We start from the raw sequence: 14903 nt of genomic DNA, 5'->3' as shown, positions 1-14903 counted from the left end.
ATTGGCAGGAGGGCGCAGGGGAGGCAGCCTCTGAGCGCAGCTAAAAATAGCACCCCAGTGGGACCCTTCTGAACGCACGCTGCTGTGGCTAAAAATAGACTCGGAGTATGAGGCTGGTCTCCTTCATCACCATCCTCATCACCTCCCCCACAACCTGTGTCCCTTCTTCCCTCACTAATTTCACTTGACAACTACCCCCCCCCCCAACACACACACACACACACACACACACACACACACACACACACACACACACACACACACAAACACACACACTGAGACAGATGACACATACACATCACCCTTCATGCAGTGTGTCTTTCACAGATGGGTATGAGGCTCAGCTCAGTTTGACAGGTTTTTAGATTGTGTGGCTTTCTAAAATGTGTAAACCGAAAGAAAAAGAGGAAATGGCAAAACACTGATTTCCTCTTGTAATGCACCAAGTGTTTTATTTTATGTTTCTGTCAGTCAGTCTGCTTTGTCCTTTCGTGGGTCATATGGCAGAGTTACATGGATGAAGCTGCTAAACAACAGTGCTAAACAGTGATAAAGACACACAACAGATCCCTTAGAAATCACCATCACCACACCCATAACCATCACTACAATCACAACCATCACCATCACCACAACCATAACCAAAATCACAACCATAACAATCACCAAGACCATCACATTGCCATTACCATAACCACAATCATAACTATCACCACAACCATAACCATATCCATATCCATAACCACAACCACAACCACAACCACAACCATCACCATCACCATCACCATCACCGTCCATCACCATAACCATAACCAAAACCAAATACCCATTCTGTTTCTGACTCCTGATCTCCCTTCAGATAGACTGGTCAGGCACTGGCGACAGCGGGGCATTTAAATGGGACCTTAAGTGACAGCACACTGCGTCTAGATTTAGGCAAACAGCACACCACACTTTAGTCTCAATACGACCATTTCATTGTCTGGTTGGAAAATAAGTAGTTGCTTCATTCCTATTTCCACACTAACGTGTTGGGTAACATGCTTAGGATGTGTCCATGTTTTCCCTTGTGCATCCTGGCATCCGACCCGCGACGCCAAAAACGCTGGTCTCCTCTTCAGACACAGTGCTGGGCTATTATTGGTCCCAAACAACAGCCTGACACCCTGGCAGCTCATGGAATCACCGTTATCATTACACTGATAAACACACAGACACAGACGCACGCACGCGCGCACGCACACACACACACACACACACACACAAACACACACACACACGCACGCGCGCACATCACGATAAAAGTTTCCGCGTCAAAATAGTGAGCTCTACTGAAGATGGAGACTCAGCAGAACCAGATAATAAAGAAACGACAGAAACAAGAGAAACTTCAAACCCACGAGAACCATCAGCAAACCACAGCTCACGTCCAGAGGAAAGTATAAAGTCCTTGGTAACTCCAACACTATCGCGCCGTGGGTCTGGTTTAATTACCAAAGATCCTCCACAAGACTTGCATCAGTCAGTCGGACAAACTCTGCAGAAAATCAGTTTCACAATTAGAGCAGTGACTGTCGACAGGAACGGGACGATTTCTCTTGTTTTCCACGGATTTAGTTGGATATAACAGATTTCAGTAAGCAGGGACCTTGGTAATAGCGCATCCTAAAAACTGCACCATCTTCGTGTGCCGCATGAGCAGTGAGCACCACAGGTGGTAAACCTATGTAGTCCACATATTTGCAAACACTTCACAACATACATCCACAAATGAAGATCTAATGTGAACAACTCACTGTGTCCGCTGGTCATAAGACAGAAGAAGATTTTATGCTCCCGTCTGCTGCGCTCTGGTACTGTGCGAGGTTGTGATGGTTGGCCGCGTATACCTCACAAGCGCCCTGGGAATCGAGTAGTCTCATGTGGTGGACGGCTCTTAAAGGGACCGCTATTCGGCGCACACGTAGCCTACTAGCCCACACCGGTCCTGGCTTTTTAAAAAAACATTTTTTAAATGTCCCCTGTCAGACACGGTCAGTGCCCAAATTGGATAAATGGTGCTATTTAATAATCACCAGATGGCTTGTTTTATAGCTAATTAAGGCACGTGAAATGCGCTATAAATAAAATGACTTGACTTGACTTGACTACGAAACAAAACTCTTTAATTCCACCCCTTATTACATTTTTACATTCTTCTTACATTTGACCTTTAAAGCTTCTATAATTAAGTAGGCTAGTTTTGAAGCAGAAATGTGCATAGATTGGTTGATTAAGAAGAAAAGCCTACTGAATTTACCCGTACTCACCCGTCACTCACACTCACATCTTAAAACGGCTATTAAAGTAAAAGTAAAAGTAAGGACCTGTTTTACAAATTAAGGGGGCCTTAATTCAAATTAATTGGTTTTGGTACAGTATGTGTTCAGGGGTAATTTAAGGCAAATTTGTCCTAGGCTACATCACGTTTTGTGAAATAGTGAAGGTTATATTTAATTTGAGGGTGTAGCTAAAATAGATTAATGATGATAGCATACAATGATTTGTACTTCAAATGTCTCGCTGTACTTTGAATAATTTGTAGGCAACAAACACGCATACAGAAAATCTAAAATTTCAGTCCTCAAAAGTCCTCTGATATCTCAACCAAAGCCATCGATATCGATGGCTTTGATGGCTTTGATCTCAACCTAACTTGTCTGTGACGACCGGTTTTAAGGCGGAGCTACTTAAATACTTTCATTTCATTGGCTACTACAGGGACAGACAGTGGCGCGGACTAGGTTGACCAAATTTAATTCATTTCTTTGTTGTGATTAACGTTAGCCGCTTTTGAGATCTGCCTCACCGGTTGCGTTTATAAACCAGTGATAGTTCTTTGCATCTAGGTGCTTAGAGGATGAGTGGCGGGGTGTACGGAGGCGGTAGGTATCATTTATTAATGTAGCGAAATGAATGAGCGCGCCACGTTGTAGTGGTCCAATGTCTTATAACGCTAGCACACAAGCTAAGTTGTTAGCTAATGCTAGTTTATAGTAAGACTGTTTAAACAAAGCGAGTCTATTGAGTTGCACGTTACATGTATATTACACTAAGAAGAAGAAAAACCGTAATTCTTTACACGAATAAAGGTGTAAAACACTTCAAGGGAATACACTAGTGAAAGACCGCTACCGTTAGCTAGTCGTTAGCGGCTGTATGCTAATACGAATGAATGACCCTAACGTTAACGTTTGGTTCTTGTTGTTTTCTGTGAAATTGAATTCCTTTGAATGTAGTCTTTTGTTACCGAGATTGATACGTCAACATGTGCTTGTCTTTAAAACTCACTGACATCTTGTATCTTCATACATGACTGATGAACTATGTGAACTTTATAGATCAGTGCCGATAATGACACTAAACTGAGTTGAACAAAGTTAACTTAACTACGAGTCAACTTTGAGTTCCCCAAACGAACCTTGTGATATATGATCGTATGTTTGTGTTTTTTGTGTAGATGAGATCGGAGCATGATGGTGTGTTTGTGTTTTTGTGTAGATGAGGTCGGAGCGCTTGTGTTTGACATCGGCTCGTACACGGTGCGCGCAGGATATGCTGGGGAGGACTGCCCTAAGGTAAGACCGGCACACCCCCCGCCAGCTCAACCCTGACTTCGGCTAGATGAGTAGACATCCATTCGGTGTACACCTCGGTAGAGCAAGACTGTTGAGCAGTAGAGGAGAACATAAGGAGGCCATTATTTTAAAGTCACAAGCTGAACCTTTACGCGGCCCTGGAGCTGAGTTTTGTTTCCAGCTCCTCACCTGTTCATGGGTGGGGAATGGAGTGAAGTATGGATATATAAATAGATGGATAAGATGGGGATACATACATAGACCTACTTTAGTCATCCTACGGGAAATGTAGGGAAGTGGCACTCAGTGAAGGGAGACTAATATATCTCATCTAGAGGCCAGGTCTGATCAGCTTCATCATCAGCATCATAGCTGACGGGGATGAGGAATATCAGTTTGAGTCTGGGGCCCAGACTTTGGGCTGGGACAGCTGAGTTTGGGGTGACACATAGCCAGCTGATTTGTCATATTTTGTTTCTGCTTTTAGGCGGACTTTCCGACGGTGATTGGAGCGACGGTTGACCGGGAGGATGGCACTGTCCCCATGGAGACGGACGGGGAGAAGACCAAGCAGAGTGGCACCACCTACTACATTGACACCAACCAGCTCCGTGTGCCCCGAGAAAACATGGAGGTCATGTCCCCCCTCAAAAACGGCATGAGTACGTCTGCTTGTCTTTATAGCCCTCTAATGCATCTGCTTGTCTACACACAGTCTCTAAAGCTTAGTTTATGATCACTCTTCATATGTGAATGGATATGTTTCATATGTTGATCCATTTTGTCCACATTTGTAATATAAGCTTACATTGTAAGCTTGTAACGGACTCCCGTTAGTAAGCTTGTAACGGACAAAATGAATGCAGAGAATAACAGAGGCTGGAAAATGTCTTCGTGTAGTCTGGTGTTTGATGAAGAGGTTTATGCTCAGAGGATGAAGAGAGGTGTGTTTATAGTTGGGCTGGGAGGATCGGTCAGGCCAAGACATAGCTGTCCATGGTGCTGGAAGGCCATGTGTTCATGGACATTGAACGTCTTGGAACAGCTTTAGCTGTAGCTGGACTGTAGGCTGCAGTAGGATTGTGGGTTGGATCATGGCTGTGTACGTCTGTGGCTGTAGGCTGTGTGAGTACAGGATCTGTACCGTAGGCTATATTAGGGCTGTAGTCTCTTGTCTTTATCAGGGCTGTAGGCTTTATCTAGGCTATAGGCAAGGCTGTCTCCTGCTTGTTCGTGTTTTTCTTTTATTTTTTATTTGTCTTTGGCGTCTTTCACTTTGTGACATTCAGTGCAGCTTTGTAGCATGATTGGCAGCGAAGTGTTCTAGAAACCTTTTGCCGTAGAGATCAGATTATTATTGGCTGGTTTTCTTCGAGTCTTTACCTCAGAGAGCAGATTATTATTGGCTGCTTTCCTTGGAGTCCTGGCCTGGTTGGGTACAGACGTAGAAGATGAGATGGACACCAATTATAGCTTAGCCCCTCAGTGTCGTTTCGTAAGAAAAAGGAGCAATTTCTCCACTTTGTCTCTTGTCTTGTTCGTTGAAAACTCAGCAGTCGGCCCTCACAGTTCTAACTTGCATCTCACTTAGTTTCACTCCGTTCTCCTTGTTGACTCCCCCTGCTCTCTCTAAAGCCTTATTTATTCTCAACATTAGAATGTGAATGGAGCTTCCGTCTGTTTTCTGCATTGATTTCATCCATTTTTTTGTCTGTTCACTTCAAGCTTACAGATACGGACAAAACGGATTAACAAATGAAGGAAAGGTGTCCATTTATATGTATGAAGCATTTACGTATGAAGCATAAACTATGTTTTACCAAAGACCTGTTAAGCAAGACCCCCACGGGGTGGCCATCTTGCATGTCACTTTGGGCAGTTATTGGGCAGCTATTTTCCTATTCAAGTGAATAGGGAGGCATACGCTCAATGGTGTTTTTTGCCCCCAACGGCACCTTCCAGGCAGCATAGCCTAAAATGCACTACCTTTACCCTATTCCTAACCCTAACCCCCTCAACCTTCATCCTACCCCTAAACTGAGGGGAGTAGTGCCTTGAAGGCAGCGCTGCCTGGAAGGCACCATTGAGGGCAAATAATGCCAAAGACCGAGGCATACTGGAAGGGGCGGGATATGTGTTGCGACTATGGCCATATTGGCATTACAAACGAACCCCATGCATCTATGGAGGATTCTTTGAGTGCCGTGTCTCCTCAGTGGAAAGCTTCTTCCTTTACTCAGCCTGACCTCTGTAACTCTGCCTGGTGGTGACCTCTTGCCACTCGCTCTGTGTATGATATTGCATTGAAGTGCCGCAGGAGCTTTTGGTGTGTGTGTGTGTGTGTGTGTGTGTGTGTGTGTGTGTGTGTGTGTGTGTGTGTGTGTGTGTGTGTGTGTGTGTGTGTGTGTGTGTGTGTGTGTGTGTGTGTGTGTGTGTGTGTGTGTGTGTGTGTGTGTGTGTGTGTGTGTGTGTGTGTGTGTGTGTGTGTGTGTGTGTGTGTGTGTGTGTGTGTGTGTGTGTGTGTGTGTGTGTGTGTGTGTGTGTGTGTGTGTGTGTGTGTGTGTGTGTGTGTGTGTGTGTGTGTGTGTGTGTGTGTGTGTGTGTGTAAAAGTTAATGTTGTTTTTAGATTTTAGGATTTAGCTATTATGCTGGTGTTTGTTATGGTGGTGTATGTGCTTTTGTACTGATTGCTCGGCTTGGCTGTGTGTGTGTGTGTTTGGTTTCCATGTGCAGTTGAAGACTGGGACAGTTTCCAGGCCATTCTGGACCACACCTACAAGATGCATTTCAAGTCGGAGCCCAGTCTGCACCCCGTGCTCATGTCCGAGGCCTCGGTGAGTTCTCACAGCGTTCTCCGACGGTTTTGCCTCTGAGCTTTTTGAGAGGAACTGTGTCTGTGGAACTTTGACTTTGATTGTGTGTGTGTGTGTGTGTGTGTGTGTGTAGTGGAACACCAGAGCAAAGCGTGAGAAGCTGACCGAGTTGATGTTTGAGCACTACAACATTCCCGCCTTCTTCCTGTGCAAGACTGCAGTTCTGTCAGCGTATCCTTTCAGCCTGATGAGGCCGTGTCACCAGAGGTGCATTCAAATTCACAAACATAGGCAAACAATCGCAAACAGTGTGTGTTTCCTCCCTTGACTCTGAGTGTGTCAGCTTTGCCAACGGGCGTTCCACGGGTCTGGTGCTGGACAGTGGCGCCACACACACCACGGCGATCCCTGTGCACGACGGCTACGTCCTGCAGCAAGGTGAGTGCTCCTTTCTTGTCTCGTTAACCCCCCTCCCCCACTGATCTTACCTCTCATCGCGTTGGGTCAGTTTAGTTTGAGTGAATAATAGGCAGGGCAAGGTAGTTTTATTTCATTCACAGACAACAGACGTCAACGTCAGAAAACGGTGAATAGCAGACAATAAAAATCCTCTAAAATTCTTGGTGTGTGTTATTTTGGTGAGCTGTGCCATTTTAATTTGGTGTGCGTGTGTGTGTGTGTGTGTGTGTGTGTGTGTTGGTCAGGCATTGTGAAGTCTCCATTGGCGGGAGACTTCATGAGCATGCAGTGTCGTGAGCTGTTCCAGGAGCTCGGCGTGGAGATCGTGCCTCCGTACATGATCGCCTCAAAGGTGAGAGCTGCCAAAGTAAGTGCCGACCTTTCATTCCATTTTAGCCCGTCGGGGGGTGTTGGGGGCCGGACCACAGGCGGCGGAGGTGGAGGGGTCAGAGGTAACGCTGACATCACATCCTGTGTTTGCATGCTCACCTTGGTTTGGATTTTACTCACACTCACTCACACTTACGCCTTCACTAACTGTATGTGTTAGCTTAGCTTCACTAACTGTGCGTGTTGGATTAGCCACCGCTAACTGGGTGTGTTGGGTTAGCCACCACTAACTGGGTGTGCTAGTGTACTAACGCTAACTCTGGTCTAGTTGTGTAGCTGTTGCTAATTAACATCTACATGCAAAAGTTGGAAATTGATTTTAAAAGTGAATTTAATTAATTAATTTGTACTTTTTTAAATTAATTTTTATTTAAAAGTAAATATCTACCAGCCACTGACAGACGAATGGTCAAATTCACCAGCCACTCAATAGCAATAGCAACTCATTCTGTGTGTGAAATGTAGCAGCATGTGGCTGGTGCTAATCTAATCTCAGTCCCTGTCTGCACGGCTGGAATATAGTCACGGCTGGTCCACACTGGAGAAGTGTGTTCATGCTCATCTGTGATGTGTATCATGGGTCATTTCCCATCAAGTCCAGTGGCTCTCTCTCTCTCTTGCTCTCCCCTCTCCTCTCCTCTCCTGTCTTCTTCTCTGTCTCTCTCTCATCTTTGTCTTTCTCTCCCTCCCTCTCTTCTCTTCTCTCTCATATTTTTCTTTCTCTCTTTTCTCTTTCTTCCCTTTTCTTTTCTCTCATCTTCTCTTCTCTCTCTCTCTCTCATCTTTATCTTTCTCTCTCCCTCCCCCTGTCCTCTCTCTTTTTTTCCCTTTCTCTCTCCCTCTCTCTCTAATGTGAGCATTTATCTCCAGGATGCTGTGCGTGAGGGCTCTACTCCCAGTTGGAAGAAGAAGGAGAAGCTTCCTCAGGTCACACGCTCCTGGCACAACTATATGTGTAACGTAAGTGTACACACACACACACACACATACTTTTGTTACACACACACACACACATAAATTGTTAATGTGATGGTTGCTGTTAGAGCTCAGTGATGATGTGAACGCTGTGTGGTTGTTTCTGTGTGAACTGACTGACTAAGACTGAGTTTCTCTCTTGTCCTCCCAGTGTGTCATTCAGGACTTCCAGGCCTCAGTTCTGCAGGTGTCCGACTCGCCTTACGATGATCAGTAAGAGCTGATGCTGCTTTACCGTGACACACACACACACACACACACACACACACACACACACACACAGAGAGAGTCTCCTGAGTGCATATGCATTTCATTTTTGGATGGAACAGATGCTGTGATGTTAATCCTTGTGTGACGTTGATCCTCTCATAAGGGGATGTGTCTGGCCTTTTGTGTGTCCATCAGTCTGTTTGTCCATTTGTTGTTTGTTTATGTGTTGACTCACAGTAACCTAAACATTCTTACTATTATCCAAATGATCCAAACTGGAGTCTGAAAACAGCTGTGCTGGTTTTAGAACTTATATTTAGATTTAAACATAAATGTCTCCAAGTGGAATGAATTGGTGTACCTAAGAATAGCTGTTCCAAATGGAGTTATAAACCTGTGAAAACTACCCAGAGTTCTTGCTTAAACGACCCCGAGTTCTTGCAGTGGAAACGGCCCCAGAGCTGCTTCCACCTGGTCACCTGTGGATAGGAGCTTAAGCTCACATTATTGGCCTAGTTACCTTGTGTGCGAGTGTGTGTGTGTGTGTGTGTGCGTGCGTGCGTGCGTGCGTATGTGCGTTTGTGTGTGTGCGTGCGTGCATGGCCTCTTCTGAATGTGGGTCAATTAGAAAGTGAAAGAATTATCAAAGGAGCAGAATAAGATTGAGAGGTGTGTGTGTGTGTCAGAGAGGCAGTGTGTGATCCTCTTTGACCCGTAGCAGTCTAGTTCTTCTACTCTGAGTGTGTGTGTGTGTGTGTGTGTGTGAGAGCCTCTGTGTCACTGTTCTAGTTTCTGTCAGTAGTGTGTGTGTGTGTGTGTGTGTGTGTGTGTGTGTGTTATTACAGCTGACTCAGGCACGGGTTTGACATAAGTTTGGTTCTGACCTGATCGTTGCCTGGCTCCACAGTGTGTCTGATCGTGTGTGTGTGTGTTCCTCTACAGAGTGGCGGCCCAAATGCCCACCATGCATTACGAGCTGCCTAACGGCTATAACTGTGACTTTGGATCGGAGCGGCTAAAGATCCCTGAGGGCCTTTTCGACCCCTCCAACGCCAAGGTGAGCAAGGGGCAGGCAGGGCTTACTGATCACTCCAACCAAGGCCAGAGGGCTGAGACATGAGGGCTCTCTCATTTAACTGTTTACATCCTCCCTTCCTTCCTCGGTCCTTGTTCCAACTGATCTAGATAACGAATGATGGGGCGGTAACAATGGGATAGTCTATCCAGTGTTCTTTATAGATCAGTGGGAACGGACCTGGAGGACTGAGGATTGAGGAGAGCGGTTGAGAGGGCCCCCCTTAGTCAGAGTGTGTTTCTAAGAGTAGCGTCAGGTTGGAGTGGGTTCCTTAGAGTGTTCTATCAGTTCAGATTGGGTTTCTTAGCGCAACGTCAGGTCAGAATGGGTTCATTAGAGTAGCGTCGTCAGGTCAGAATGGGTTCCTTGGAGAAGTGTTGGATTAGAGTGGGTTCCTCAGGGTGTTCCATCAGTTCAGAGTTGGTCTCTTAGAGTGTTCCATCAGGTCAGAGTTGGTTCTCTAGAGTGTCAGGTCAGAGTGGGGCCTAATACCGAAGTCCCTCCTGTGGTTAACCCTGAACAAGAGTATCTTATAGCACTGTGTGTGTGTGTGTGTGTGTGTGTGTGTGTGTGTGTGTGTGTGTCTTATTGGGAAAGGAGGTGTGAGACTAACTCTGTCTCCCCCTACAGGGCCTGTCTGGTAACACCATGCTGGGAGTTGGACACGTGGTGACCACCAGTGTGGGCATGTGCGACATCGACATCCGACCGGTACGTGCGCCATTTGGGACCTCTGACCACGCAGCCCTTACAGAGGACTCGGCCTGTAGTTCGACTTTTATAGCAGAAACTGCTCATTGATTGTGTTTGTGTTTCAGGGTCTATACGGAAGTGTGGTAGTGACTGGCGGTAACACACTCATTCAGGGCTTCACCGATCGCCTCACCAGGGAGCTGTCACAGAAGACTCCACCGGTTAGCAACACACACACACACACACACACACACACACACACACACACACACACACACTCTCCTTTTTCTCTCTCACTTTCTCTATATCAGCCTCCCACGCTGCTGTTCTGATGAAGTGCTCGCTCTCCCCCTCTCCCTCCTTGTCTCTCTCCAGAGTATGCGTCTGAAGCTGATAGCCAACAACACCACAGTGGAGCGCAGGTTCAGCGCCTGGATCGGAGGCTCCATACTGGCATCACTGGTAAGATGGGGTCAGGGGTCAAATGGAGACAAAAAACACTAAATATACGACACCGCGTTAAGAATTTCTTCTTCGGAGTCTCTTCTGATTTTGTGTTTCATGCCGTGTGTGTGTGTGTGTGTGTGTGTGTGCGTGCTGCAGGGAACATTCCAGCAGATGTGGATCTCGAAGCAGGAGTACGAGGAGGGCGGAAAGCAGTGTGTAGACAGGAAGTGCCCCTGATCGCCACGGAGATGACTACTGCCTTTAAAACGCGACAGACCTCTCTGCTTGTCCACCCCCACCGTACTGGGCTCAGGAACTACACAAGGACGCGCCGTTTTATAGTTTTTTAAAAACACACACATCAGTCAAGATTCCAGTCCTTCTTTTTTCTTTAGAGTCTTTGCTATTTTCTTAAAACACGCCCAGATGCTGTGTTGTGATCTCTGATCATTTTCAAGAGAGGCAGGTCTGACGGAATTAACTGCGACGGGCCGTTCTGTCCCGTGAGAACCGGTCTTGTGTGAGCCACGTATTATGTTACTGTCGACTGATCCCTCAACTCGGTCACTTGTCAGGATGCAACCGTCTTTTGATTTCCCTGTTTAGTCTTTTTGAAAAAATAAACGTTTTTATCGCGATGCCTTTGAATTTGAACATTTGACACAGAATAATCTCAGACCGCTGTTGTACAAAAAGTCACCTGTATTTATTTAGATGCTCATAATCATATCTCACATCAGACAGAACTCCAATAAACATGTTTCTCTTTTCACTGGTATGACTGAACACCGATAACTCCTCTTCTGCTCTTCTTAACATCAACATAAACCCTGACCCCCCCAAATGCTAACACAGGCCCCCAGCTGCTTCAGCCAGCCCACCAGCCCAGTCAACAGCCTCTGGCCAGAAATGGCTTTTATAAGACCACCAGTGGGGTAATTCCAAGTATGTGGTTCAGTGACAAACCTAGTAAAGTTAACTCAGTACTGTAAGTGGTAAACCTCTTCCAACAAGAGCCCAATTAATTGTTTTGTTTATTCTCCTCTATTAGGAGGTTTACTTAACTTAACCAGGTTTGTCACTAAACCACGAACTTGGACTACCCCCCCTGGTCCAGGAAAGGTTTTTATTAGAGGTTGCAATAGCACACAGTCATGTTACAAAGTGGTTATGAGCCTCACAAGTCTAGAGTAAACCTCCAAACAGCCAAGTCTGGCCCAGGTAGGGCAGCTGTTTCTGCTGGCTGGAGAGTGTGCCAGTTCAGAGCCCAGATAATCTTTAGCTTGGTGTGCCGACAGGGTTTTACTAGAGGCTGTACTAGCACGGACAAGTGCTACAGTAGTTGAGCTCCACACGTCTGGCGTAAACAACCTCAAGACGGCCAAGTCTGGAGAATGTTCTGTGTGTCGGATCAGGGGTTGGAGAACGTTCTGTCTGTGTGCTGAGGGGTGTGGGTGTGGGTCCGCTGCCTCTGGTGCTGGTTCTGAAGAGGCACTCATGCCGTCTGCGCCGATGCTTTGGGGAAGCGCTCTGCCAGCTGCTTCTCCTTCCTCTTCTCCGACTGCTCCTTCCTGACCTTGGCGCGCAGGCCCTTCTCCAGCCGCCGCCTGGAACGAACACACACACACACACACACACACAAATATCAACAATGCAACCTGCCATATCTGAGGTAATAACAGTGAAAGGATAATTTAATATGACGAGGACAGTTGTAGCACTATCTGCACTTAGAGTAAAGAATCATACTTTGCTTTCTCCTTATCAATAGAATCAGCTTTATTGGGCCAGGTTTGCATAAACAAACAAGGAATACTTAACTTTGCTCTCTAAGTACAACACTCAAACAAATAAAACATAAAAGAATAATAAAAAAACAGTTTACTGTGTGTCATGATTCATGAATGTGACCCTTCTTACCTGACATATGGCTCAACAAATGCTGGTGTGAAGAACCGTTTCTTCTTGTAACGGGTGTTCAAGTGCCAGGGACTGGGGTGCTCTCTGAAACGATACCTGGAAGGAGACCACAGGTGGAGTTAACATACAGCAGGTGTGTGTGTCACTGCGAGAACACCACTGATGATGATGGGACAGGGATTAAGAGAGTGTGTGTGTGAGAGAGAATACTAATGAAGGAATCAGGTTGTCTCTTTAAAGGTGCTCTAAACAATGTTACGTGGTTTCTAAGCTAAAACATTTTTTGTCACACACAGCAAACATCTCCTAACCATCTTCAAGGACATAGTAACATAGATTTCTCATTACCAGTAGACGTGTCCAAAGACGTCTCGTCTCCACGCCCCGGGCCGGCCCCGCTCCTGACCGGTCAGCAGCAGCCTCAGCGCTCCCTCTCTCTCCTGCACGATGGTGTCCAGACGGATCATCGACCGCTCCACCTGTACACAACAAGGGTTAGATTCATGAGGTAGGTGTGTGTGTGTTAACGCTCTCTCTCCTGCACAATGGAGTACAGCCTGATCATCGCCCACTCCACCTGTACACAGCAAGGGCCAAAGTAGATTCATGTAGGCCAAGTCTCCTTACTGAACAGCAGCAGTTCTGATGAGAGTTTACACACACACACACCTTACTGAACAACAGCAGGTCTGATGTGGGGTGTGTATGTGTGTTGACTCTCCTTACTGAACAATAGCAGGTCTAGTGTGGGGGTGTGTGCTCTGCTCAACAGCAATCCTGATGTGACAGTGTGTGTGTGTGTGTGTGTACTCTCCTTACTGAACAGCAGTCCTGATGTGTGTGTGTGTGTGTGTGTGTGTGTGTGTGTGTGTGTGTGTGTGTGTGTGTGTGTGTTAACTTTCCTTACTGAGCAACAGGAGTCGAGATGTGAGGGTGTGTGAGGTTGTGTGTGCTCACCTTTTTGAGTCGCTCAGGGCTGGGCATGGGCAGGCGCTGCCTCTTGGACTCCTGCTCGCTGGTGAGCAACATGTTCTTCTCCTTCAGGAGAACATACCTGTCAGACACACCTGTTATATAGAGGACACACTCATCCCTGCAGGTGTGTGTGTCGGTCATGCATTCTGCGGTATATGGCACACTGATTGACTCACCACAACTTGTGTAAATCCTCATTGCTTTTGGCCCGGAGCAGTTTTCCTGTCCATGGGGCACCTTTGGGACAAACCATGATATAACATACCGCAGTGTGTGTCATTTCTAAATGCATTCATTTACTAATCTTATTCTTTCACACAAACGTATGTCAGAGACCACTTGAAGGTGTAAACAATATCGGATTTATGGTTGATTTTATCTTCGAAACAGGCACTCTACTTTGGATAGTGATTAGGAATGATCAACGTCAAAAAATCTAGACTGGAGTAACTCAACATTTGACATCCCTCCGATATGTTTAGTGCGCTTAAGACGTCAAATAGCCCGTTATAGTTATCTATACAAACTGTGCTTTCATAGTACAAATGAACATGATAAAACACTTTTACAACCCTTGAGCCAGCTCCTCACTGTGATCTCAATGTGATGCTGCGTTAGTTTGCACCTCCAACTGCATGGCATTCCTGGTAACCTCCCACAAACGCCCTCAAATGTGCATATGTTTGTGTGAAAGAATTATGCCATTTTAAAACTACTCCATTTCATTTCACAACGTGACTAATTCAGAACGTCACATACCGGACTTGACCTTTTCTTCGCCCCAGTTCTCTGGAAGATCGAAGAATTCCTCCAGGCCTTTTCGGCTTTGAGATGTATGGAAAAGTCTGAAGTGCACCGGCTTCACTACAGGAGAGAAGGAGCTCAGCCTAAAACAAACAACAAAAAAATCCAAGAGACTGAGGACCGACTTGAGAGTCTCACACTTCACTTGTTGTAACAGCAACGTTATGCTAACAACAAGCTAATTTCACATCGCTAAAAGCATCAGACTGACTCATGCGAATACATCTCTGAACCTTTACCTGTGTGAGAGACTAGTACATCTGGACGACGAATATTCTGTCTGCTGTAATTTGAAAGATGAAGATATTGACACACAACGCTGAAATTGCCTGCATAATCCAGCGATGCGTCCTGCAGAGGTCGCAGCCATTTTGAAACTGTGACCAGGTGGGGGCGACTTCCTTTAACACAGGATGCACTACTCATGTGTCATTCCTTTCTTTCTTTCTTTCTTTCTTTTTAAAAAAAAATTAAATTGGTGAGTGAATTATCATATATTTAAACAAATAATGTCAATTTAGAGA

At 45.9% G+C, this 14903-nt stretch overlaps 3 protein-coding genes across 5 annotated transcripts in view; 1 reads left to right on the top strand and 2 right to left on the bottom strand.

Annotated features, from left to right (window-relative positions):
• The window catches only part of LOC134102512 (guanine nucleotide-binding protein subunit beta-4-like), an 8261-nt gene extending 6377 nt beyond the window's left edge, over positions 1-1884 (bottom strand). Inside the window, exon 1 of one of the 2 annotated variants that reach the window (XM_062556634.1) lies at positions 1797-1884. The gene's annotated coding sequence lies outside the window, so the exon portion shown is untranslated. Of the gene's footprint in view, positions 7-1796 lie in introns of those variants that run through there. The other variant, XM_062556635.1, reaches the window with a different exon arrangement.
• Positions 1885-2760: 876 nt separating this feature from the next.
• On the top strand, positions 2761-11456 carry actl6a (actin-like 6A). 2 transcript variants are annotated; one of them, XM_062555406.1, is made up of 14 exons: positions 2761-2924; positions 3541-3617; positions 4105-4279; positions 6352-6452; positions 6565-6662; positions 6775-6869; positions 7136-7242; positions 8151-8240; positions 8407-8468; positions 9408-9522; positions 10171-10251; positions 10359-10454; positions 10609-10695; positions 10837-11456. In XM_062555406.1, the coding sequence occupies exons 1-14, from the start codon at positions 2900-2902 to the stop codon at positions 10915-10917; spliced, it is 1290 nt and encodes a 429-aa protein (XP_062411390.1). In that variant the 5' UTR covers positions 2761-2899; the 3' UTR covers positions 10918-11456. The 2 variants fall into 2 exon arrangements, with proteins under 2 accessions (XP_062411390.1, XP_062411389.1); XM_062555405.1 differs by having other exon boundaries at positions 7136-7257.
• Positions 11365-14775, bottom strand: mrpl47 (mitochondrial ribosomal protein L47). The gene is made up of 7 exons (XM_062555407.1): positions 14619-14775; positions 14335-14462; positions 13752-13812; positions 13558-13654; positions 12949-13079; positions 12601-12696; positions 11365-12287 (listed from the first exon to the last, which is right to left on the bottom strand). The coding sequence occupies exons 1-7, from the start codon at positions 14747-14749 to the stop codon at positions 12176-12178; spliced, it is 756 nt and encodes a 251-aa protein (XP_062411391.1). The 5' UTR covers positions 14750-14775; the 3' UTR covers positions 11365-12175.
• Between the last annotated feature and the right edge of the window lie 128 nt (positions 14776-14903).

Source organism: Sardina pilchardus, chromosome 15, assembly GCF_963854185.1.
Source record: "Sardina pilchardus chromosome 15, fSarPil1.1, whole genome shotgun sequence".
Lineage (NCBI taxonomy): Eukaryota > Metazoa > Chordata > Actinopteri > Clupeiformes > Clupeidae > Sardina > Sardina pilchardus.
The sequence above is the reverse complement of the archived record's forward strand: the minus strand, read 5'-3'. Positions and strand labels throughout refer to the sequence as shown.